Raw genomic sequence first — 25,681 nt, 5'->3', positions numbered from 1 at the left:
ACTTTATTGTTTCTTTATTTCCTTTATCAAGCACAAGTGATTTCCCCCATGTTGTGCTTGGTGCCAGTGTTTGTTGGCTTCTTATGATATGACTAATAAAAATTGGGCCCCTTGGTTAACCCCCTTTCTTCTCGTTTATCTGCAGAAATTGTAACACGAACTCTTTTGACATAACCTTTGCCCAGCTTTGGAAACACCATGCAGTTGTTTAAGATCCGGTGCCCCTTTCTGTCCACACAGTTGCCTTCGTATCACCAACTGCACCATTTTCACAGAGCATCGTTAAAATTTCTTTTTAGCAAAATTTGCCACAAGATGTTCTTGTTATTCTCATAAAGCTGGCCTGGTATTTAGAAAGTTTGGTTTCTTATTGAACAGCCCTTGTAAGCATGACACTGTGTGCTACAACATCACTTGGAAAACTTCACTCTTTCACGCAGTTCAAAAAGGCATCGAAGGAATAAACAAGAACAAAGTGAACAGAAAGCACAGTAGTCCAACTGCAAGAAGATGCAGTGCTTTACACAGCTAAAAGCTAAGCACACAGGAGACTGATGAATGCTAAAATGAGCTGTCTAAAGGCAAGAAAAGCTTTTGTAATGCCACAACACACGTAATTACAGTAGCAAATTCAACTGAATATGTGAAATTGACAACTTTGAATTGCACCTACTTTGCACACAAGGTGTATTGAACTGCCCCAAATTTTGCTGAGCAAATGTCATAGCCTAACTCTGCCTACAGCATTGGTTGTCTGCATTAGCACACCCTGAATTGCTGTCTGTGGGTGGGGGGTTTAATTACAGTGGGCAAGAAATAACGACGCGACAACATGCATTTCAGTATGCCTAACCTTGAAAGCCAACTTCTCAAGAAGGGAGTTTACAATCCCTCCTCATCAGTGATCCACTGACTGTTTGTTTCTGTTTTGTGGAACAAATCGTAGTGTGATAGGTTACATCGATATAGCATTTGACAGACCGGATGTGAAAGGTGCGAAAACGACGATGGACAAAGATGCACATACACAAAGGGCACTACTTCCAACAATGTTTAATTAGGAAAAAACACCACTATTTTATACAAGCGGCGCTATCGCAGTTAATCTGTGCACATTCACGTTCAGGCAAAGCGACTCTTTTTGTGATGAGAGTGATGCAACACTCACGCACCTAGCATCTGCCTCAATGATTGTGTTGCATTAATCTCAGTATCATAAAAAGAGCTGCTTTACTTGAATGTGAATGCACACAGATAAACTGTGATAGCGCTCCTTGTATAACATTGTGGCATTTTTTTTCCTGAATAAACAATGTTGGAAGTGGTGCCCTGTGTGTGTGTTTCTCTCTTTGCCTGTCGTCATTTTTGTGCCTTTCACATGTGACAATGCTCAACCAACGAGCCCAGCTATCCATCTTAACTCCCCCTGAAGCACTCATGAAGGAACTGTCCACTTCCAAATGTGTCTGAGGCTTTGACAGTACCCTTGTGTGAAATGTTTTATTTTGCTACTGTTAGTAGTTTCAGGTCTATGCACCTCCTTCACACCTGTGTGCTGAATTACAGCTAATAGCTAACTATGCACATAGATGAGCTCTTGGTCTTATATTTAGCTAAATTTTCGCTGATTTGCTATAACTGGTTTTAACGTGACTATTTTAATCCTCATAATCAGGAGTTGCATTGTTATTGCTATGTGCATCTCATATTTAGCAATATTGTTATGTACATCTTGCATGTCAGTTTTTTTTTGTATATTAACAACAAATATTAAATCAAGTAAAGCTGTCAGTAGTATGTTGAGAATTGATACATTTTTGAACTGAAAAAAGACAGTTCAGTAGAAGCTACCTCACTGGCAAAAAAAAAAAAAAACGGTATTTACACTCTTCTGATAATGCACAACTATGCAATGAATGAAAACGTGTTTCTTTCACAGCATTGTTCAGAAGCTTTCATTTTGCATCTGATGAATATTCACATGCAGCAGTGGTGACAGTTACTGTACTTTTTAAAAAATTGCCTTTGAAGCAGCCTACTTTGCAAACTAGAACAAAATGGATAGCACCCGGTCTTCTTTCATTTGGTGGTACTCAGGCAAGCTGACAATAGTTGGTAAAACACTATGGGTAAACAATGCATGCGAATCCAGGAGCAGCATGAGAGACAACCTAGAAACTTAGTAGCATGATAGTAGACTTGAGATATTAATATAAGCATTCAATACAGTTGATAATGAAGGTTTAGATTTTGTTATGTTTTAGTCAGAATTGAATAATAATAATAAAAAAAATGGATGACAATGTCCAGTGCTATGAAATGCGAAGGTTGTGGGATCGTTCCCCACCTGTGGCTAGTTGTTTTTTCATCTTTCATCCACTTTCATTTCCATTAATTTACCGTTTCTTTATTTCATTTATTAAGCACAAGTAATTTCTCCTATGTTGTCCTTGATGTCAGTGTTTGCTGGCTTCTTATGATACTACAATTAGCTTGGGGTTTTGGTTTGTCGGCAGAAAAAACAACATCATAAAAACTAATACATTTTTGAACCTTGCTGACTGATGTGATACCCTGCTGGACGAGTAGGTTTATCTTTGCAGATACAACCGTGTTCATTGGCTGTGCATAGCTCAATGCTATGCCAAAATCGTGTCCAGTGTGGCCATCTTTTGCACATAATCTAATGTATATCCTTACTTCTCGGGCCACGGCAGCAGCGCACTCATTGTCTGTTGAAAGTGCACTGTCAAGTCTTCTAAAGAGCAGCCTTTGAAGCCTCCTCCTTTTTGTGTGTTGAACAATCAGCTGGAAGCCCCACCTACAGTACGAACAAAAGTTATTTTAAAAACAACAAAACATCACTTCATTTAATGGCAGTTGCATTAGTGACAACATTTAGATGGTTGCACTAACATATTACAATGGCTGTGCTTAACAACACTAATACAAACCAAGCTGTCATGTATTGTGTATTCTAAAAGGTTAACCCTAATTTTTATTATTTTAATTGCAGAATGCTTACCACAGACTAGATGGCTATGTGGTACATATGCGCTAGGTCACCATTTTGATTAACAAAAGCGAGATGGTTAGCGTTGTCTCCCTGCAGTAAGTGACTGTCCACTATTTACAGTTGGACGCACCATTCTGACTTTCTGAGAGGTTAATAAGGGATGCTAGCATCACTTTTTTCGACTAGATATTCTTCATGCACGTGTTGGCAGTTAGGCTTCCCTCTATACCCCCTTGATTTGCACTTTTCTTTTATTTCTTTGAACATGCTATCAGCCCTTTACAGGGCCAAGACAGGAATGAGTACAATAACGTATTTACATGCTATACAACAATAAACACTAAACACACAGCAGTGCATATGATAAGGCTTACACAAGCAATATTAAGAACAATTCATGACACTTAGTGCATCAGCTTGTGGCACTTAGTACAGCGCTATAAGGTAACAAAAACTGAAATCACATGCCACTGAGAAAAGTATTGTTGAAGGTGGGTCTGAAACTGCTCGCAGCCTGTCGCGCTTACCACTCTCTCCGGCAGTTTATTCCATACTCTCACAGTTTTCAAAAAGAAAGAATATTTAAAACAATCCATACAAAATCTACCCTCTTTCACATGCTTTGAATGTTTATTCCTTACTACTCGCGACATTGTCTCGGTTATGTAGCATTCCTTGTTTACCAGCACCATGTGATTCATAATGCTGTAAAAAGGGCTCAGCCTTTTCTGTTTCCTTCGCATTTTAAGTAAAGGAACGTTTGCCGTTTCATAAAGCGGTGACACCGAGTCTTGTCTTCGATATTTGGAAAAAACGAAGTGCAAGGCATGCCGTTGCACACCTTCTAATTTTAGTTCGTTCTTTTGGTCGTACGGATCCCAGACTTCGCACACATATTCCATTATAGGACGAACTAGCATTTTGTGTACGGTAAGCTTGGGTTCTGCGGGTGCTTGTTTGAAAGTCTGTCGAATAAATCCTAATTTTTGATTTGCCTTGCCTACTATATTGTCAATGTGGGTTGTCCAACTCATATTTGCAGTCAAAGTTACGCCCAAGTACTTGTATTCGGTCACTCGAATAAGCGGGGTACCCGATAGGGAGTAGTTGAAATGTAAAGGGGTGTGTTTGTGCGATATTGTCATGCATACAGTTTTTTCCAAGTTCAGTGACATTTGCCATTTCCTGCACCATTCATGTATTTGATCTAAGTAAAATTTAAGTTTAAGTTGGTCAGCTGAGGAGGTTACTTCAGTGAAAATAACGCAATCATCTGCAAATAGTTTGACTTGAAATGATGGGTCTGCTATCAGGTCACTGATATATATTAGGAAGAGCAGGGGTCCCAACACAGAGCCCTGCGACACTCCGGAGACAACCTCATATATTGTAGACTGGCTTTCTTTAACACTAACGAACTGTCGGCGATTTATTAGAAAAGCTTCGATCCATTCAACAACTTTGTAGTTACCTAACACAACTCTTAACTTCAATAATAGTTTCGTGTGACTAACTGTATCAAATGCCTTTCTAAAGTCTAGATAAATTATATCTACTTCGCCTCTTCAATCTAGCACTTCACAGATAAAATGCACTGTTTCCACAAGTTGTGTCACTGTCGAGAGGCCACTATGAAAACCATGCTGAGACTCACTAAAGAAATGTTTGCTCGCCAGAAATTCTCTGATGTGTTTGGAGACGTGTTCAAGAATCTTGCATGGCGTTGACGTTAGTGCAATAGGCCTGTAGTTGGAAACACATTTAAGATCTCTGCCTTTTGGTATTGGGATTATTTTACTTAATTTCCAATTCTCAGGTAGAGCCCCCGACGACAGTGATTTTTGAAAGATAACTAAGAGGTATTTGGCCATCCACTCTGCATACCTCATTAAAAATGTGTTAGGAATTTCATCAGGTCCAGACGATTAGCATTGTTTTAGATTGAGCAATAGCTTAAATATACCTTGCTCAGAAAGTTGGAGTTCACCTAGAGGAAGGAAGCAACGAGAAACGCAAAAGTCGTCTACTTCGCCAGTGCCTGTAGTACAGGCACTGGAGAAGAAACCGTTAAGCTCATTTGCAATATTTTCTTCATTAGTAATAGAGCCTTGAGTCGTACTCAACTCAGAGATTGCCTTTTTATCTCTTGAAGAGTGCCTCCAGAAGTTCTGGGGTGAGTCTTTAAGGAACTTTGGCATTGTAACACAAATACTTCTGTTTGGACTCTTATTTTATCCTTCAACTCTTTTTTGAGCGATATAATCTGTTCTACCAGATCTAAATTGCGCACACGTTTGTACCTTGCTTTGGATCATTGTATCTTCCTTTTCAAATGGATAATTTCGCGTGATGTCCAAGGGTTATGCACGTTTTTTTTTTTATTCCCAAGGGCACAAACTCGTTACGCATTTGTGTACAAGGGCTTTAAACATTAGCCAAACTTTGTTTATATCCATATTTTGTTGGAGACAAAGCTCCTTAAACCATTGAAAAGAAATGTCCCATTTGTCAAGTATAGCCGTATTTGATGTAATAGTTCTGCGGAAACCCGCAAGGTGGAGAGAAGTAATTAAAGAGAAAATCAGACATCCACCCGTTTGTAGCAACTGCTACAAAGGAAACCCACATGGGTTCCTCGAAAGAAAAGCCTCGCAGTTGAAGAAAAATTCGTCCTGGTCCGGGACTCAAACCCGGACCAGGACGGGGCAGCCGGGGCAGCCGCTCTACCATCTGAGCTACCCAGGCGGCCAGCAGATGGTAGGGCTTAGAACGACAGAAAGCTGAGCTAGTTGGTAAGGATTCGTTATGCAAAAAAGAAGTGAGGCATGCAGACAGGACGCAAGAGTAGAGAAGTGGACAACACGAACGCCGACTATCAACTGAAGGGAGCACTGAGGCAAAAAAAAAAGAAAGAGGACACAAAACTCATCTGCGCAAGCTCAGGATTGGTATCACCACGTGTCAGTCGGGTACACGTGCCGGTTTACGTGAGAGATAACTGTTAAGGCACTTAATCTCTTTCTTATGTAAAGTAATCGAAGGCTGACTCACGCAAGCACTTCCACTATTAAAGGTATGCCATGCCTCTACCATAAGACACGTATCTTCATTCTTATGCCTGTACAATATCGCGCATTCATCTAACTCTGGCGTGCAGTTACAATCTCGGCAATGTAGCGAAAGATTAGAAGGCAACCCACCAGTTAATGACCTTTATGTTCTATTAGCCTCTGATTGATACACCATCCCGTTTGCCCTACGTAGAACTGGCCACAGCTAAGGGGAATATTATACACCACACCCATACGACAGTCAGTAAAACTGTTGTTCTTATTATGCTTCACTGGACAAATATCTGTTCGTTTTTTGCCTTTTACCCGCTCCTTTTTATTCTGTACGGCAGCACATATCTTACCTAGCTTATTGGGAGCAGTGAAAGCAACATTAACATCATATCTACTTGCAACTTTTTAAGCCTGTGCACTGAGATTGTAACTGCACGCCAGAGTTAGATGAATGCGCGATATTGTACAGGCATAAGAATGAAGATACGAGTCTTATGGTAGAGGCATGGCATATCTTTAATGGTGGAAGTGCGTGCGTGAGTCAGCCTTCGATTACTTTACATAAGGAAGAGATTAAGTGTCTTAACAGTTATCTCTCACGTAGACCGGCATGTGTTTCCGACTGACACGTGGTGTTACCATTCCTGAGCATACGCAGATGAGTTTTGTGTCTTCTTTCTTTCTTCTTTTTTTGCCTCAGTGCTCCCTTCAGTTGATAGTCGGCGTTCGTGTTGTCCACTTCTCTACTCTTGTGTCCTGTCTGCACGCCTCACTTCTTTTTTGCATAATAGATGGTAGGGCGAAGTCGAATTTGTCAACAACTCGAAGCACAGGCAATAGTTTTGACGTAATAGTTCTGCGGCAACCCGCAAGGTGGAGAGAAGTAATTAAAGAGAAAATCAGACATCCACCCGTTCGTAGCAACTGCTACAAAGGAAACCCACATGGGTTCCTCGAAAGAACTCAACGAATTCTTCAACTGCGAGGCTTTTCTTTCGAGGAACCCGTATGGGTTTCCTTTGTAGCAGTTGCTATGAACGGGTGGATGTCTGATTTTCTCTTTAAGTATAGCCGCGTCATCGGCCATATTGTAGTCTTTGTAAGTCGAAACATGTCTGGATACATTTCCATTTTGCTGCAACCTCAGTGTTATGCCAATGATGGAATGATAAGAAATTCCAGGAAAATCTGAACTTTGTGTGGCCGGAGGAACAAGTTTTCACTCAGAAATATAAGGTCAAGGAAAGATTTGCTGGTTTGCTGGACACGAGTGTATTCATTGACAACTTGGTGAAGACTGTGCGAAAAATACACATAGATTAGTGTGGTGGCAGACTCGCATTCCCTATTTCCCGGCAACGTGCTGTCCCACAATAGTCCAGGAACATTAAAATTACCTGCTACAATAACATTCTTGCGTTGTACACGCAGGCAATGCATGAAATCATTCAGTCTCTCAATAGCTGCTGCGCTTGTCCCAGGCGGGCGATACACTGCACCGATAACTACTTTGTTTACCCCCATAAAAATTTTACACCATGCTGTTTCTATCATCATCATCAGCAGCAGCAGCAGCAGCAGCAGCAGCAGCAGCAGCCTGGTTATGCCTACTGCAGGACAAAGGCCTCTCCCATACTTCTCCCACTACCCCGGTCATGTACTAATTGTGGCCATGTTGTCCCTGCAAACTTCGCAATCTCATCCGCCCACCTAACTTTCTGCCGCCCCCTGCTATGCTTCCCTTCCCTTGGAATCCAGTCCGTAACCCTTAATGACCACCGGTTATCTTCCCTCCTCACTGCATGTCCTGCGCGTGCCCCATTTCTTTTTCTTGATTTCAACTATGATGTCATTAACTTGCGTTTGTTCCCTCACTCAATCTGCTCTTTTCTTATCCCTTAACACCCGTCATTCTTCTTTCCATAGCTCGTTGCGTCATCCTCAATTTAAGTAGAACCCTTTTCGTAAGCCTCCAGGTTTCTGCCCCGTACGTGAGTACTGGTAAGACACAGCTGTTATACACTTTTCTCTTGAGGGATAATGGCAACCTGCTGTTCATGATCTCAGAATGCCTGCCAAATCCACCCCAACCCATTCTTATTCTTCTGATTATTTCAGTCTCATGATCTGGATCCGCAGTCACTACCTGTCCTAAGTAGATGTATTCACTTACCACTTCCAGTGCCTCGCTACCTATTCTAAATTGCTGTTCTCTTTCGAGACTGTTAAACATTACTTTAGTTTTCTGCAGATTGATTTTTAGACCCACCCTTCTGCTTTGCCTCTCCAGGTAAGTGAGCATGCATTGCAATTGGTCCCCTGAGTTACTAAGCAAGGCAATATCATCAGCGAATCGCAAGTTACTAAGGTATTCCCCGTTAACTTTTATCCCCAATTCTTCCCAATCCAGGTCTCTGAATACCTCCTGTAAACACGCTGTGAATAGCATTCGAGAGATCGTATCGCCCTGCCTGACGCCTTTCTTTATTGGGATTTTGTTGCTTTCTTTATGGAGGACTACCGTGGTTGTGGAGCCGCTATAGATATCTTTCAGTATTTTTACATACCGCTCATCTACACCCTGATTCCGTAATGCTTCCATGACTGCTGAGATTTCGACTGAATCAAACGCTTTCTCGTAATCAATGAAAGCTATATATAAGGGTTGGTTTATATTCCGCACATTTCTTTACCACCTTATTGATAGTGTAAATATGGTCTATTGTTGGGTAGCCCTTACGGAATCCTGCCTGGTTCTTTGGTTGACAGAAGCCTAAGGTGTTCCTAACTCTATTTGCGATTACCTTAGTAAATACTTTGTAGGCAACGGACAGTAAGCTGATCGGTCTATAATTTTTCAAGTCATTGGCGTCTCCTTTCTTATGGATTAGGATTATGTTAGCGTTCTTCCAAGATTCCAGTACGCTCGAAATCATGAGGCATTGCGTACATAGGGTGGCCAGTTTTTCTAGAATAATCTGCCCACCATCGTTCAACAACTCTGCTGTTACCTGATCCTCCCCAGCTGCCTTCCCCCTTTGCATAGCTCCCAAGGCTTTCTTTACTTCTTCCGGCGTTACTTATGGGATTTCAAATTCCTCTTGACTATTCTATCTTCCATTATCATCGTGGGTGCCACTGGTACTGTATAAATCTCTACAGAACTCCTCAGCCACTTGGACAATCTCATCCATATTAGTAATGATATTGCCGGCTTTGTCTCTTAACACATACACCTGATTCTTGCCTATTCCTAGTTTCTTCTACACTGCTTTTAGGCTTCCTCCGTTCCTCAGAGCATGTTCAATTCTATCCATATTATCCTTCCTAATGTCAGCTGCCTTACACTTGTTGATTAACTTGAAAAGTTCTGCCAGTTCTATTCTAGCTGCAGGGTTAAAGGCTTTCATACATTGGCGTTTCTTGTTCAGATCTTTCGTCTCCTGTGATAGCTTACTGGTATCCTGTATAACGGTGTTACCACCGACTTCTGTTGCACACTCTTTAATGATGCCCACAAGATTATCATTCACTGCTACAACACTGAGGTCCTCTTCCTGAGTAAAGGCCGAATACCAGTTCTGTAGCTTGATCTGGAATTCTTCTATTTCCCTCTTACAGCTAACTCATTGATCGGCTTCTTATGTACCAGTTTCTTCTGTTCTTTCCTCAAGTCTAGGCTAATTTGAGTTCTTACCATCCCATGGTCACTGCAGTGCACCTTGCCGAGCACGTCCACATCTTGTATGATGCCAGGGTTAGCGCAGAGTATAAAGTCTATTTCATTTCTAGTCTTGCCATTCGGGCTCCTCCACGTCCAGTTTCAGCTATTCCGCTTGCGGAAGAAGGTATTCATTATCCGCATATCATTCTGTTTTGCAAACTCTACTAATAACTCTCCCCAGCTATTCCTAGAGCCTATGCCATATTCCCCCACTGACTTGCCTTCAGCCTGCTTCTTGCCTATCCTGGCATTGATGTCGCCCATCACTATGGTGTATTTTGTTCTGACTTTACCCATCGCCGATTCCACGTCTTTAAAGAAGCTTTCGGTTTCCTGGTCATCATGACTGGATGTAGGGGCGTAGACCTGTACAATCTTCATTTTGTACCTCTTATTAAGTTTCACAAGACCTGCCACCCTCTTGTTAATGGTATAGAATTCCTGTATGTTACCAGCTATATCCTTCTTAATCAGGAATCCGACTCCTAGTTCTCGTCTCTCCACTAAGCCCCGGTAGCACAGCACGTGCCCGCTTTTCAGCACTGTATATGCGTCTTTCGTCCTCCTAACTTGACTGAGCCCTATTATATCCCATTTACTGCCCACTAATTCCTCGAATAGCACTGCTAGACTCGCCTCACTAGATAACGTTCTAGCGTTAAACGTTGCCAGGTTCAGATTCCAATGGCGGCCTGTCCGGAACCAGGGATTCTTAGCATCTTCTGCTGTTTCTATACCTAAAGGATACTCAAATACTGTATACCGCAGTCTGCTATCAATGAAAATCGCCACACCCCCACCTCGGCTGCTATGGTCGTTCTTTATCACTTTGTACCCCGGCGGACAGATTTTGTGATCATAAACATCGGAGTAGAGTTATGTTTCCGTCACTATCTCTACATCCGGCTCGTGCTTGGTCAAAACATACTCTAGTTCAATGCTTTTGTTTAAGAGACTATGGGCATTAATATTGAGCAAGTGACGCCTGCGCATCTGGTGAAGTCAGTCAGATGTTAACGCACTAGTCCTAGGTACGTTCAGATCTGTCTTTTGCTGATACATTAGATAACGTTGCTTCCTTCACGTCATCCCAGGCGTAAGTGGTGCCGTCAATCTTCATCTTGTCGTAAACAAGAATAACTTTGTGCTCGCTCTCTTTATCCCTCAAAGCAGTGTTCCAAAGGTTCCGTCGCTGCTGTCTAACATCTTTTGAGTAGTCTTCATTAATAAAAATACCTGTCTCTTTAAGTTTCCGAGCACTCCGAAGTACAGCCTGCCTTTCATAAGAATTAGTAAGACGCAGGAATATTGGCCTTGTTTTGCCTGAAGAATACTTTCCAATTCTGTGTAGGCATTCTACACTCGTAACAGAAACATTGAGCTTCTCTAGAAAAACTCGGCCAACTACTTCACCTTTCAACATCTCTGATGTTTTATTTTTTATCTCTGAGAGTCCCATTACGATGAGGTTATTGCTTTGACTGCGGTTTTCGAGAACTTCAAGTTTTTTCTGCATGCCATCCAAACATGTACGTAAGTTAGAAATTTCTATTTCTGATTGTTTTATTTTCTTAGTCAGCTCAGGAATGCTAGACACAACAGTCTCAACCTTAGCAACTGTTGCCTTTAGGTCGGTCACATCAGTCTTCAACCCTTTAATTTCAGCCAGAATTTGTTCCAGTAACTGTCGTTCAGGACCCGGATTCGCTTTAACATCACCACGACATAACAATTGCATCATAACATCTAAATATTCACTGGAAATTGCACAAAGGGCTTGTGGGCTCGGCAGCACTAACAAACCAGGACAGTCGTCTTTAAAACAAGCGTAAGAGCTTTTGTCACCAACCTGTGTAAAAAACAAAACTGAGTTTGTCAGTCCTTTCATCGCAATGCCGCCAAGCCCACTGTCGCCGCAGCGATAGCCCATCGTCGAAGAAACCGCCCCATTCAGTGATGCCAATGACCTCGGTCAATGCCCGGGTGCGCAGCAGTATGAAGTCGGTGGTTCCAGCTGAATACACGGAAGCGGTCCCACTGAAGAACTTGACTTTAGGAAGTATGAATTCATCCTCGCCTTGTGCTTTGACCAGACACCACAGCAACACCGCATGTGTGAAGAACAAAACTGAGTTTGTCAGTTGTTTTATCGCAGTGCCGCCAAGCGTACTTATATTTTGATGTTTGCTTGTATGTTCTTAGTGACATAGGAAGATTTAAATTAATTATCAATTCTCAGCGCAACATCATGAATTTGCTGCTTGTAAATTATTTGATTGTGTTAGCATTTTTGTGCTATATTTGGCTGGGTATGCAGAAACATGTTGAAACTGCTTTGGCTACTGACATTTTCAGATGTATGGAATTTTTCTTATAACATCTAAAACTGCAGACTGCGTAATCTGTTGGTACTCACTACAAAAGCCAAATACGATGTGTTATATTGGTTTTATGTAAAACTTTACATGTTCGGCACTTACCTTGAAGTTTGGGAACATTTCTATGATTTTAATGTGCATTCTGGCTGTGCAACTTTTTTTGGTTTCTTGGAGTTTCACTTTCTTTCTGGCAAAGGCAGCTGCATCCCAGTCAACGTAGGTGCTTGTCTGCAAGTTGAAAAGACAAATTAGCTATTTGACAAGGGCTACAAATTAAGACACACAGATGAAGTAGACAGGAAGGGTGCCACTACCAACAGTTTTGCTGGCCTTCAAAGCTAGCCCAATAAAACATACCGTTAAGACAAATGAGAATAGCCAGCTTGTGTCATAACTTAAATATATTTTTGTTTGATACATGTACTTAACCTTTGTTTGCATGTTGCAGCTGCTACCCAAATTCAAACTCCTATGTGTTAAATTACTTGCACAATACCACAGAGCTGTTGTACACCATGGAACATTTTGTTCGTATACACAAAACGAGTACTTACAGTGGTCACTGTGTTGTGGACACTATGCCGGTCTCTTTTAAACAGGCGCCCTTTCGTGCATTTAGTGACCATCAAAAAGGGGCAGTTAAGCTCATTTGGAATGTTGCATCCTTTCTGCTTGACACTAAACAGGAGTAATGCTAAAAAGAAAGATGAGACAGAATTTAGGCGTGAAATTAGCTGTATCAGACTTCAGAAAAATTTTATATTGTCATGTCAAGTGACTGAAATGCTTAGCTCAACAATTTCACATTTATTTCATTCCAAAAGATAATTTTTTATCCAGTGTTTTCCGCAGCCAGTGAACTTCTTTTTTTTCAGGCCCCACTCTGGAAGTTATTTTACTCTGTAGAGAAGAATTCATCAGCCCTGAGCTGTTGCCACTGCGAAAGATGTGTCATGCTTGAATTAATGCAGCATTTATTATCACAAAGCTGTCTTTATGGTGCAAGGGTGAGTAATAAATCTGCCTTACGGCAGGTTGAACTGATTTACTCTTGGTGCAGAAATTTTCATTTAGAATGTTCTGTTTGACACAAGTTGCATAATCATTTAAAAGCAGCATTGTTTAACTGCGCGAACAAACGAACCACAAAGACAGCGAGGGACAAGGACGGGCGCCCGTCCTTGTCCCTCGCTGTCTTTGTGGTTCGTTTGTTCGCGCAGTTAAACAATGCTCGCTAATATCTACCAACTCGCCCAACAACAAGTTCTTCTAAACTATTTAAAAGCAGCACTGACGTTTGAAATGCAATGGGTGTGCAAAAGAAAAAAAAATTAAACAATGCGACACGAAGTGATGTGCATTTCCAACAATGAAGTAGTCAAAGTAAACATAGCACATTTCACTGTGAGATTGCCTGCATCATAGTCAAGGTAAATGCCTTGTGATGCCACAAGTAATTTAAAACATTTTAACAGCCTTCTGTAGTCCCCCACACTGCACGACACAGCTCACAGGCCATTGACGAGACGATGGCCGCCGAGGAGACGCATGTGCTCATGCTGCACACGACTCGTGTAATCTTTTTTTTCGCATACCTGTCGCACTTTGAACATGATTACTATTTTTGGAATATTGTGTCACTTTAGACGTTGCAAAGAAAAGAATGTAAATGTTTGTGATTGATTACAAATGAACTCGCACCTAGCGTAATTAAATGAACTCGATCCACAAAGGGCCGGTATACCTGGTAAATTAATTTTTCTCTGTGGAGTTATGAAGTAAATTTTTATGAACAGTGCGACCAAAAATTTCCTTTAAGCCCAGTTGAACTCAAATGTCAAGAAATTGAAAATAAATTTTATACCCCGGAAAGACGAAAAAGGGAGCGATCTTTACAATAAAATACCTTAATTACGGGTGATCGAGTTGCTTGTATTCAATAGTATTCGTATGCATCATCCGCACAAAACAACAAAATCGAGGGCAATAAAAACTTGTGCTCACCTTTTTCAGCTTCGACATGAGCTGGCACTTCTATCTGAAAGGACACGTTAATACTCGCAAGTTCTCGCTCAAATTCATTGAGTGTCCTCATTATCCAGGTACCCTATCACTGTCCTTTTTCTTTCCTTGTTTTTTTTAGATATTTCCGCACCATCTCCTCTTCCTCCAAGGGGTTCGTCCGCTGTAACGAAGGATGCTCCGTGCATCAGACTAGCCATGGTCGTTGACGCAGTTTCAACGGACCGTTGTTTCAGAGGTAGCTTGCGCTCCCGGTCGGTGGAAGAGAGCACAGGAAAGGATGGAGAGGAACGCACAGAACCTGGACCGCCGAAGGGAACGTCAACAACCTTTACAGAGCGAGCACATCTGCGTACCACATGCTGAAATTGTGCTGAAACTCTCCTGTCCCATCGCTCATCTGGTTATAATTTTTCTCGAACACTTCCCTCCGAGCGTCTGAGGTCATCACTTTGTTGGCAGGCAAATCATGTATTCTCGGAACTGAGATGTTAATCCGTATTGCCCTCGTGCAGCCTTCGCCACGATGATAGGCCGACTTCATGTGTGATGAATGATGGATTCCCCGGTCAAAAGCTATATTCTGTACAAATATTGGCTACTTGTGTGTTATACAAGGTTAATAAATGATATGAGCTACCTTATGAGGCATTTGTGCGATGTTAATATGGGAAGCTCGCAAGAACTTGGCGAACGTCTGCTTGTGCGCTAATACAACAACATACAATGATACGGCTTTCGTTAACGGAATCGGACGTCAGACCTCTGAAGACTTCATAAATTAAATTCTGGGGTTATCGGACGTCAAACCTCGGGACAGTTTGTAAATTAAATTCTGGGGTTTTACATGCCAAAAACACGATATGATTGCGAGGCATGCCATAGTGGGAGAGTCCGGTTTAATTTTGATCACCTGCACGCTGCACGGGTGTTATTGCATTTTGCCCATGCAGTTGGCAGTCAGCAAACTCAAGGCACAAATGTGACATATATGCCATTGCATTCATTCCCCGATTATAAGCTGAAATGAAAATCCTCGTTTCGTCTGTCGAGAGAAGCCATCGAGTAGTACTGTCATGCGCACATGGGCTCCTGCTTTCTTCGATATTTTCGGTGAGAAATTCTTCCCAATCTCGATTTCTGCACCGATGGATGCAACCCACGGATACCAACTTTTCTACGGTGGGTGGCCTTCTCGTTGGTTTTTTGAGCTGCTTCTCTTCCGTGACGCCGCGCTCCCCTCAGTCTGACGGCGAGGCCTAACCAGTGTTCGCTGGGCAGGGTTAGTCCAGCCTCGTCATGACAGACAAAATGGTTGTTGTAATGGAAGGAGACGATCTTCCTCCGGAAGAATTTGGTGCGGAGCACGGCTGGCACTCCGCCGCTGTCAAGAAAAACGCCCTGTGCGTCTCTTGTCACGACAGTACCCGTGAAGCGGCAAGCAGCGAGGGGTACCACAAACGTCTCAATGGCAGCAGGAAGCCCATTAGCCAAAAGAACAAGATCATCAAGTCATTGCGAATGCCCCAGCTCACAAAGGAACACTGGAAGATTATCGCCCGCCCCAGGGGGGGAGGGGGTCTCGGTGTTCAGAAGGATGGCTCCACTCGGCTTTGTCGGGCCGTCGCCGCCATGGCAGGACTCACGTCCGAGCAAGCTAGCAACGACATTGTCTGCCCCAACGCAACACAATGTATTATCGTCCCCTGCACCGTGTCTTGCAATAACGCAGATGCTTATCTAAAAACGAATTGCATCCCCCTGGGAATCAAACAGTACAACTCAGCACTTACGAAGCCGCGCCGCACACCACGTGCAAGGGTGTCATACGTCAAATTGGTGTGTCGGAGAGCCAGGCCGACCTGGAGAGAAGCATTCTCAATGAGAGAAATCCCTTAGCCCTGGGAGCTAAGCGAATCAAGAATAGCGAAACGGTAGTCATCATTTTTGACGGCTACAAGGTCCCCAACTTCGTTTTCTACGGCTCGGCGCTAGGCATGTGCTCCTTGTACCTCAGGCAGTACAACTGCTGCTATGCCTGCGGTAGACTAGGCCACAGAGCTGACATCTGCCCAATGCCGGAGGACAAAGTATGCAGGAAATGTGGGGCCAACAACTCCGACAAAAACCACACCTGCTTGCCTAACTTGCAGCCTCTGTGGGGGCCCGCAAGCCACAGCGAACAAGATTTGCAAGCAAAAATTCCAACTCCTGTACATCGTTCAATGGAGGAGAAAGGAAAGAAATGCGGAATCCAGGAATCGAGACCCGTCATCAGCACAGACAAGCGCCGGCAGCGAACAGGCTAGACCTTCAATCAGGCGCTCCCCGCTTGAGAATCCGCTCGAGGTCCAAGAGCCGTTCCAGGTCCAGGACCCGGGGCCGCTCCAAATCGGGAGGTCGCTCCCGGGGGCCACAGAACAGGGTCTGGTTCAAGCAGCCAGCTGGTCCTGGGAAACAACGCACCATCTGGGCAAACAGGGTGCGAAGCGGAGGGAGATCTGCCGAAAAGGTAACGGGGGGGGGGGGGGGGGGGCGCGGTGCCAGAGCATGGTTCGTCTGAAATAGCTCAGCTTAGGAAAGAAAATGCTGAGATTCACGGCATAATCGAATTAATGCGAGCCGAAATAGCAGAGTTAAGAAAGGCTAATCAACCTCACCCTGTTCTAGTCCCTAGTTCAACGCCTCAGGGACAACCTCTCCCCAAACCGCAGATGTTCCCATTGTCATGGAGACGAGCCACTCGTACAACCCAGCCAAAAGAAAGGCCGTTCGCAGCATGCCCAAAAATGTCTGAATGTCTAATGCCTAAAGCCAAGTCCGAAGTTAGAGAAATGTTTAATTCCATCTGCTTCGAGATCAAGAAGATTATTGAACGACTTTCTGCAGTGGATCAGCGACTCTTGGTCGTGGATCAGAAGTTCGATGCACAAAACGTCAAAATTCAATGCTTAGAAAACAGAATGCCAGAAATCCAAGGTGCAGGAAATGGACATCAGGACGTCGACCCGCATACGTCCCGTTTACTTCCCAGATGGCACGTCGGTACCTACACAGCCACCACTGCACATCCCCGGACCGATTAGTATCTCCCTTGAGACCCTAGTAGCAACGCCGGAAGGCACTCTATACAGCAAGGATGGGGCCACACACCCAATTTAGGATTTGGCAGGGGAACTGCAGGGGACTCCACCATAAACACAGCAACAATGTAAAAAACGGCTCCGGTGGTTTCTTGGCGATTCATTGTCGCAATCATGGATGCAAACCTCTCGAAGATCAATGCACGATTGTTTCCCGTGGCAGCACGCAGCTCATCCGTGAAATATTTGAAGTGCAGATGATCACGAAATTGGCTGATAAGTGTGTTAGCTTCCCTTCTCTGGCTCTCACAGAAAAGGAACTAAGTTTCTTGGAGGCGGCATCACTTGACTCGTAACTACGTTACATGAATGCGTGCATGCGCGGTCTACACTGCTTCACATGTATAAAATCGATTCAGAGGTACAATAAACTTAGTTGAAAGTTTGCGCTTGGTGCATCGTCTTCTCTCACGTCCGTGTTGTTTTTTGTTGCACAATATCATTTGAGTAATGGATTACCAACTTGCCCGGAATGCTGCTCTCATATATGTCAGTCATGGAAGTGTGGCAGCAGACCAAACGCATCAACCGTCATAAGAAATTATGAGAACCTGAGACAAACCGGCACCTTCAAGAAACAGCAGCAGAGGACTCTACTTTTGAGTCCTAGCCTATGCACGAATCTTCTAGCATTTATGGCCTCAAACCCTCATGCTAGCATGCGGGACATGGCCGCCAAGGTACCAATTTCCAAGTCATCAGTTTGGAGGATTCTAAATTACGGCCTTTCACCCATACCACATTAACCAGCACCAATGCTTAAATGAGAGCGACTTGTACAGTCGTCTAGATTTCTCGAATTAGGTCCTCACAAAAGCCGATGAGTCACCAGACTTTTTGAGCGACATCATATGCACAGATGAAGCAAATTTTCGCAGATACACCTGGGTAAATTTGCATAGTGCACACTACTAGAGGGACTCCAATCTACGCTGGGTAAAGCGAAATCGGCAGCAGTGCCAGTGGTCGCTCAAGGTGGGGTTGACAATTTACGCCAGTGCCTAATCGGTCCCATCCTAATCGATCACACACTGACTGGACAGCGTTACGTGAACGAAATCCTTGAAGGAGTGGCGGATGAGTTTCTCGGCGAAGTCCCGCTGTCACGTCTTCCACTTCTGTGGTATCAGTAAGATGGGGCACCCCTCACAAAGTAGCAGCCGAGCGCGAAACTGGCTGGATGCGACGCAGCAGATTGGAAGGCACGGGCCTGTAAATTGGCTGGCTAGGTCACCCGACTTCCCTCCACTCGATTTCTTTCTTTGGTGTTAGGTGAAAGATCTGGCTTACATGATCGAGATGGATGTCAGATTAGTTCAAGGCAAGGATAACAGATGTCTGCCATAGAATTCTGGTGTCGGTCATCAAAAAAGCCACTGAAGATGTGATAAAACAGGCACAGTACTGCGTAGCTGCAAAAGGAGACCTATTCAAACATGTCGTCCAAGCTGGTGTTCAACGGAGCTTACGAATTCATACATAATAAGGGCGCACTGGAGTCTGATGGTTTTCCTTTCTTTTTTTTTTGACAAGTTAGTTTGAAAGTTTATTTAACATAATGAATGTATACAATTGCAAAGTAGTACACACTTTTGGGATCCAACAAATTTGTTAAAGGGTCTCTGTTTTTTTTTTTTTTTTTGTGCAGACATCCTGATTGCCAATGCAGCTCATTTAGAAGTGATATATTTACTTTCTTGAACACATGGGTTCTGCCTTTTCTCTAAACGTTCGTCGCTTCCCGGTCTGTCTATTACACTTTCATTTTTTTTTGAACGAACCTGCAGCACATATATACTTTCATGAAAAATAAAAAAGTCACTTTAATTTGGCTTTGGTCCGAAGCAAGTGTCTGGCACGAAATATAGCTTTGCGCGTATTCTTTCGATGTTGTGTAAGCAAAGCAGGGATGTTGAAACATTCTATACGTGATTACAACGAAGGCGCCCTCCTTCCTTCATCCGCTGTTTTATTTGGCGCCTTCGTTGTAATCATGCATTACCAACTCGTCCACCAGCATGTGCTAAGTGAATTGTATACATATTACATTGCTTTTTGCATTTCATGCATGGTCAGAGTGGCGCTTTGGCTGCGGTATCAAGGGGCTTTTGTTATCAACATGATGAGTCGGCAATTGAGAGACGGATAAGTGTGACACAGAAATGAGAGGAAGGAATAGCTACAAAGCTGCAAAACCTGCTGTTGGTGTTCCTTCCATACCATTATGAAGGTGATGCGCTGTCTCTTCGGGTTTGCGGAAGGCAATGCAGTTGCTTTCAATCAGCTTATTTGAGGGCGTTCCTTCATGATGCGGATGGGAGCGCACTCACGTGGCATTTTTCATAGTTCATGGGGTTGTTTTGCCAGTTGGAAAAAATTGTGCCCAATTAGTATGTTGCTGAAAATACCACAGTTAGATGTCATTTTGGGGTTCCTACAAATGCCTCATTGACACTGAAAATGAGGACAGTACTTGTCGAGTTAGATAATTAATTGCAATTACCAAATTAAATCTCAGTAACGAAAGAATTACTGGCGGCTACTCCACTATACTGGAAACATTATGCACTAGGTTTTGTTTGAGTAACGCAACTGCTCTTTTTTAATTCCTCGTGCAGGATAGTTGGGGAACAATGTATAATTCACTCCGTAATTGAATGAGGCCAGGCCAGATTCACTCTAAATTAGAATCGACAGCAGTCATGCGCAGCAGCGCTTATACTTGGACTCACAGAAGAGAGAGAGAGGCTGCAGTTTCAGCGGAAAGGCAGAGCAGTATTAGTGATAGCCACGTATGCGACACATAAAAAATATCACTGCGAGCTTCTTGCGTTCCAGAGTAAACATGCGACGGCAATTTCATCCCTCTCGAGTCCCACTGTCTTCACCACTGCGCACCACTGTTCTGCGCACATTACCACACTCTTTCTTGTGTGTAGCCATTGCTTTTTGCAAGGAAAGAATGCCACAAAACTTGCAGTGAGAAACCTATGTGGTACTCTCAACTTACTCATAATTGACACAAAAATATTGCTACCACTTTTAAGTTATCTAGTATAGCTTGAAGTTTGCCTAATCTGTGCTTGAACTGTGCTTTAAAAAAAAAAAAACTTATGTGAGCTTGAGGAGGCCATTCCATTTCAAGCATTTGAGCAAAACTCATTCAATTACAACTTCCTTAAGATAATGGCCTTGAGAAGCAAATAAACAGATATTTTATTTAACACATACTGCGGACACGAAGTCCATGCAGGGTGGATAATACATTAGGTCACAAGTAAAACAATGTCAATACAACAAAATGCTGCAACAATACGACAATAATTCTGATACAAAAAATAAACAATCGTGATACAAGTTTTATAAAGGCAAGACATCATTAATGGTGCGTGAAAAGAGAGTAATAATTTTTTTTTTTTAAGCTTTGGGTTTTACGTGCCAAAACCACTTTCTGATTATGAGGCACGCCGTAGTGGAGGACTCCGGAAATTTTGACCACCTGGGGTTCTTTAACGTGCACCTAAATCTAAGCACACGGGTGTTTTTGCATTTCGCCCCCATCGAAATGCGGCCGCCGTGGCCGGGATTCGATCCCGCGACCTCGTGCTCAGCAGCCTAACACCAGTGAAAAGAGAGTATTTGAATAGGTTGGTTCGTGCAAAATAGGGGGTTAGTGCAATTTGGTGATGTTGGCGAGTAGGTCTCGTTACTAGTGGACTTCACACAATGCCGGGTCGAGCGCCAATTTGTTATTAAGTAACTGAGAAAGAAAGTCAAGCCGTAATTTTTTTCAACGCGATTCAAGTGTAGGAATATTATTCGACTCGATTAGTTGATGGCGAGTCGAATGTTGAAAATTTGTTGTAAAGAAACCTGGCAACCTGTTTTTGGATTCATTCAAGTTTCTTTATGTTACATCAAGTGTAGGGATCCCAGCTTACAGGCGTACTCGAGCTTCAGTCGAATTAAGTAGTAATAAGCAAGCAGTTTACCAGAGGATGGGGCGTGTTTAAGCTTGTATTTGAGAAAGCACAGTTTACAGAAAGCAGAGGAAGATACATTTTGCATGTGAACATTCCAGGACAGGTTGCTGCAAAGGGTGACATTTATAGTTAGTAACTTGTTTAAGTGCAGAGAAGCCTAGCATGTAACTAACTTTTTTTAACATTCAAGGTCATCCCCACTGAGTGCACCAATAGAAAATTTTACTGAGGCTGTCATTTAGGTCATCTTGGTCACTAGTGTGGGTAATTTCTTTAAACAAGACACAATCGTCCGCAAATAGTCTTATTTGAACATTAGGCTTTACAACATCAACAATGTCATTCACGTACAAGAGGAACAACAAAGGGCCCAGTACACTTACCGGTACCCCAGATGTCACTGGAAGACAGGCCGAGTGACACCCACCTACATCCACGAACTGTTCGCGATTGCTTAGGTATTCAGCGATCCAAGAAACAAGTACTTCTGGTATGCCATAGTTCTTTAGCTTAAATATCAGTTTGGAATGTGGTACCTTATCGAAGGCTTTACTAAAATCCAGAAAAATTTAATCAATTTGGTTGTTATTTTCAATGGAAGAAACAAGAGCGTGAATGACCGTGATTAGTTGTGTTACTGTAGAATATCCCTTTTAGAAACCATGTTGAGAGTTGGTGAGAATTTTGTTCTCATTAAGAAATTCATGGAGGGCTTTTGCAATAATATGCTCAATTAGTTTACAGCAACTTGACATTAGTGAGGTCGGGCAACAGTTTTCCAAAAGTAGTCGGTCGCCTTTTTTAAAAATGGGCACCACACAGGCTGTCCTTTAGTTCTTCGGCAAACTTGAACACGACAAGGAAGCATAAAATATGATGACAAGGTACTTTGCGAGAGGTTCAGCATATTGGCGGAGAAAAACATTTGGCATGTTATTGGGTCCAGAAGAAGTCTAAGTTTTCAAGTTAAGCAGCATTGAGAGCACTCCAGGGTAATTATATACGAAAGGTTTGTAAGTGCAGTGTCTGTGGCCATCAGCTGTTGAAGTATCGAATTGTTCGGCAATGCCTCTTTGTTCGTTAATAATAACGCCGTTATCTGAAATCTGTGAAATTGATTTCCTTTCCTCACTTAAGTAGTTCCAAAATTTAGCTGGGTCAGCTTAAATAAAGCATGGTAGGGTACTGAATAATGATCCTTTGAACGATGCAGTGCTCTCGCAAGGCTTCCATTGGATTCTGCTATGACATTAAGTGGTGTGCGGTTCTTTTTTCATTTTACTTTGCATTTTAAATGGATGTCGTCTCGCGGCACCATGGCATTTCCTTGTGTACTTTCTTTCGTTCGGGACAAACTTATCGAGGCAATATTGGCACATGCTTTTAAAACATTCCCATAAAACACCAACATCACCACTATCAAAATCAGTAAGACATGCCTCCAAGTGATCAATAATTGATGCATCATCCACAAGTGAGTAATTTTTGTAGTAATGTGCAGCAATTATGTACAGCACTGATATGTGGTGACGTGCAGTGCAAAAGCACCTTTTTCTGCAGTTGGAGCCACTTGGCTGTGATGCCTGCACAGTTGCATAGTATGCTGAACAATATGTCCGCATGGATGGCACTATCCACAAGGAGAATTGACCGATTCAAAACATGAATTTCTTTTTTCTCTCCTTTTTCAGATCATACCTTTTTGGCACGCTTCTCCTCTCCATACAACTTGAGCACCTGCACCAGCGAGTCGTAGTCGAGGGAGTTGACGACATCGGCAGCGGTCGGTTCGTCGGGAAACCTGCAGGGACGCAGGCACTGCTTAGAGCTCACAGACGAGAAGCTGCGAGCCTTCCAAAAGCCAAGAACACAGCAGCGACAGCACCTTGCTGCCTTTCTTGCGCTGGTGTGGTGGCATAATCGCGCAGAAACAAACTGTCAGGACGAACACACTCGCATCCTGTGCGCCCTGCGTGCATGCACATATGGAGGTGCACCGACAAGGATGTGGTTGTCTCTCTTCATTCAGAACGAAGCGATCTTTTTGAACAAAATGAACGAGGCATGCGTACTAGGCCTTGAAAGTATGTATAATAAATAAATAAGTAGACCTGTCCAGTTGCTGGACGCAAGCGTCTGAGTCTAATGTTGCTCTCATACATGACTCTTCTATTCCCTAAAGTGCTGCTTGCCCTCTAATTCTATACCGAAATCCCCGCAGCCTATCACCCTTATTGTGGTGGTCAATAATGGCCATTCGATGGGATGAGTGGGCATGGGAACAACGCTACAATGCGGCTGACAAATATCTTCCGCTTCTGCCTGTTTCAGCTCGTGACAGTATCCAGCCCAAGCATCGCTGCAGCGCCTTATCGGTGCTGCAATGGCGCTTTGCCACACGTGTTGCAGACTAAAAATCCGGTGCCAAGTGACGCCTCCTCCGCCGACCCACGAGTTGCCACGTCAGCGCCAGTTCCTGTGACTCTCCCTGGATGGTCTACTGTATCATCATCGAAATCAACGCCCCCGCTCTACTTAAATGACTGGCACTGTGTGCAGCAATTTGGTGGGTATGGGAACAACGGTACAATGCGGCTGACAAATATCTTCCACTTCTACCTGTTTCAGGTTTGTTACACATCTTCTAAACGCTCAGATAATGCGTTCCTTGTCGTGTTCCCATGCCCACAGCTGCTTTTGAACCATGTGCATGAGTGTTTCTGCGTGATGAAAATGTTGCTGTCCGGTGATGTCGAGCTGAATCCCGGGCCGGATTCTAATAAATCCACGAAAGCTTCAGGTGATGACAGTCCAATTTTAACACTGCTTCATGATCTTCGGGACCGTTCCGCCAACATCGAACAAGGACAGGCGCGCATATTTGATTCCCTGCAAAGCCTTACAGCAAATCAGAAGGAACCGAGTAAAAATATTACAGAAATCTCAGCCCACCTTAGTGCTGTTGAAAATAAACTGCAGTTGCTTCACGCAGTTCGGGATGACATGATCACAGTGAGGGAAAATGCTGAAAGAGCACTAGCTCAAAATGAGATACTCAAATTCCGTTTAAATGATCTTAAGGATAGGTCTCGTAGAAACAATATTGTGTTTTATAATGTTCCAGAGGGACCCAATGAAACATGGGCAGAATCCGAGGAAAAAAAAATAAGAGGTATTGTTCAAGAGAACATGTCCTTAACCTTAGCCGAACTGGACACTGAACTCGCGCACAGGATTGGTAAGGCTGTAACTGGGAAAATGCGGCCAATAATTGTGAAATTTACGCACTACAAAATTAAAGAACGGGTCATGGGCGCAAAAAGCAAGCTAAAAGAGTCCAATTTCTCGATTAGTGAAGATTTTGCCCCGGACACCAGGCATGCACGGAAAAAGCTTGCTGAATTCGCAAAGCAAACTAAGCCCAGTGAACTGTTTACTCTTCATTTTAACAAGCTTATTCTGAAGAAAAAATGCTATACTTACTGCCACAGATAGCATTCAAGAAAAAGATGAAAAACGTGTTGTACCTAACTCTGGTCCTTTGCCTCCGAGATAGCTCACTGAACATGAGCACCGACCTGTGCAGGCACCTCATAACGTCTCAGTTCTTTTTACTAATATATACGCAGTGTCATTGGCAATCATGACAGCTTATCTTGCATGGCCGATACTACAGCGGCTGACATCATTGTACTATCAGAAACTTGGCATAATAATGAAATATTTTCAACGGAAAAGTGTTACTATGTATTTTGCTGTGACCGCTCTTTTGGTAGCGGCGGTGGTGTATTAATCACTGTGTCCGACAATCTTGAATGCTTTGAAGTTAGTGTTGATACTACACTGGAGTTCAAATGTGTACAGGTTACAATTAACGATAAAGCTCTTATTTGTGCATGCTACTGCGCACCATCTACGCCTGTCGGCTTTTCTAACGACCTTCATGATATTCTGAACATAATTCAAACAAAGTTTCCTGATCGTCCAATTTTTATTTTTGGTGACTTCAATTTCCTGAACATTAGCTGGTATAGCCCTGCAGTAGACGGTGACGAATCTTCTGGGTTGGCAAGTTTTTCAGCCCTCTGCTCCTTCGTCTCGCTAACACAAATGGTTACCCAGCCGACAAGGACGACAGCTACCAGATCTAACGTATTAGACCTTTTGCTAACAAGCGCCCCAGATTTTGTTTCCGAGGTAAAATACTTGCCAGGCTTAAGTGATCATTGTTTACTGCACATCACGTCGAATTTACTGCCAAATAAAACGCGAAATGAAACGAAAACCATTTACAATTATGCTAAAGCAAATTTTTCTTCAATTAATGATGGCCTCCAGCTTTTTCTCGAC

At 43.1% G+C, this 25,681-nt stretch overlaps 1 protein-coding gene and 1 long non-coding RNA gene across 4 annotated transcripts in view; both read right to left on the bottom strand.

The window, feature by feature from the left end:
• The window catches only part of LOC142567714 (12S rRNA N(4)-cytidine methyltransferase METTL15), a 275,298-nt gene that overhangs the window by 135,577 nt on the left and 114,040 nt on the right, over positions 1 to 25,681 (bottom strand). For all 3 annotated transcript variants that reach the window (XM_075677894.1, XM_075677895.1, XM_075677893.1), the window contains one exon: positions 23,030 to 23,132. In XM_075677894.1, the coding sequence (XP_075534009.1) occupies positions 23,030 to 23,132 (103 nt within the window). The remainder of the gene's footprint in view (positions 1 to 23,029; positions 23,133 to 25,681) is intronic.
• LOC142567715 (uncharacterized) lies at positions 12,294 to 16,734 on the bottom strand. The gene is made up of 3 exons (XR_012825223.1): positions 14,188 to 16,734; positions 12,738 to 12,877; positions 12,294 to 12,411 (listed from the first exon to the last, which is right to left on the bottom strand). It is a non-coding gene; the product is annotated as an uncharacterized LOC142567715 (long non-coding RNA).

The sequence above is a fragment of the Dermacentor variabilis genome, unplaced genomic scaffold, assembly GCF_050947875.1.
Source record: "Dermacentor variabilis isolate Ectoservices unplaced genomic scaffold, ASM5094787v1 scaffold_14, whole genome shotgun sequence".
NCBI lineage: Eukaryota > Metazoa > Arthropoda > Arachnida > Ixodida > Ixodidae > Dermacentor > Dermacentor variabilis.
This window is presented reverse-complemented; position numbering and strand designations above follow the sequence as displayed.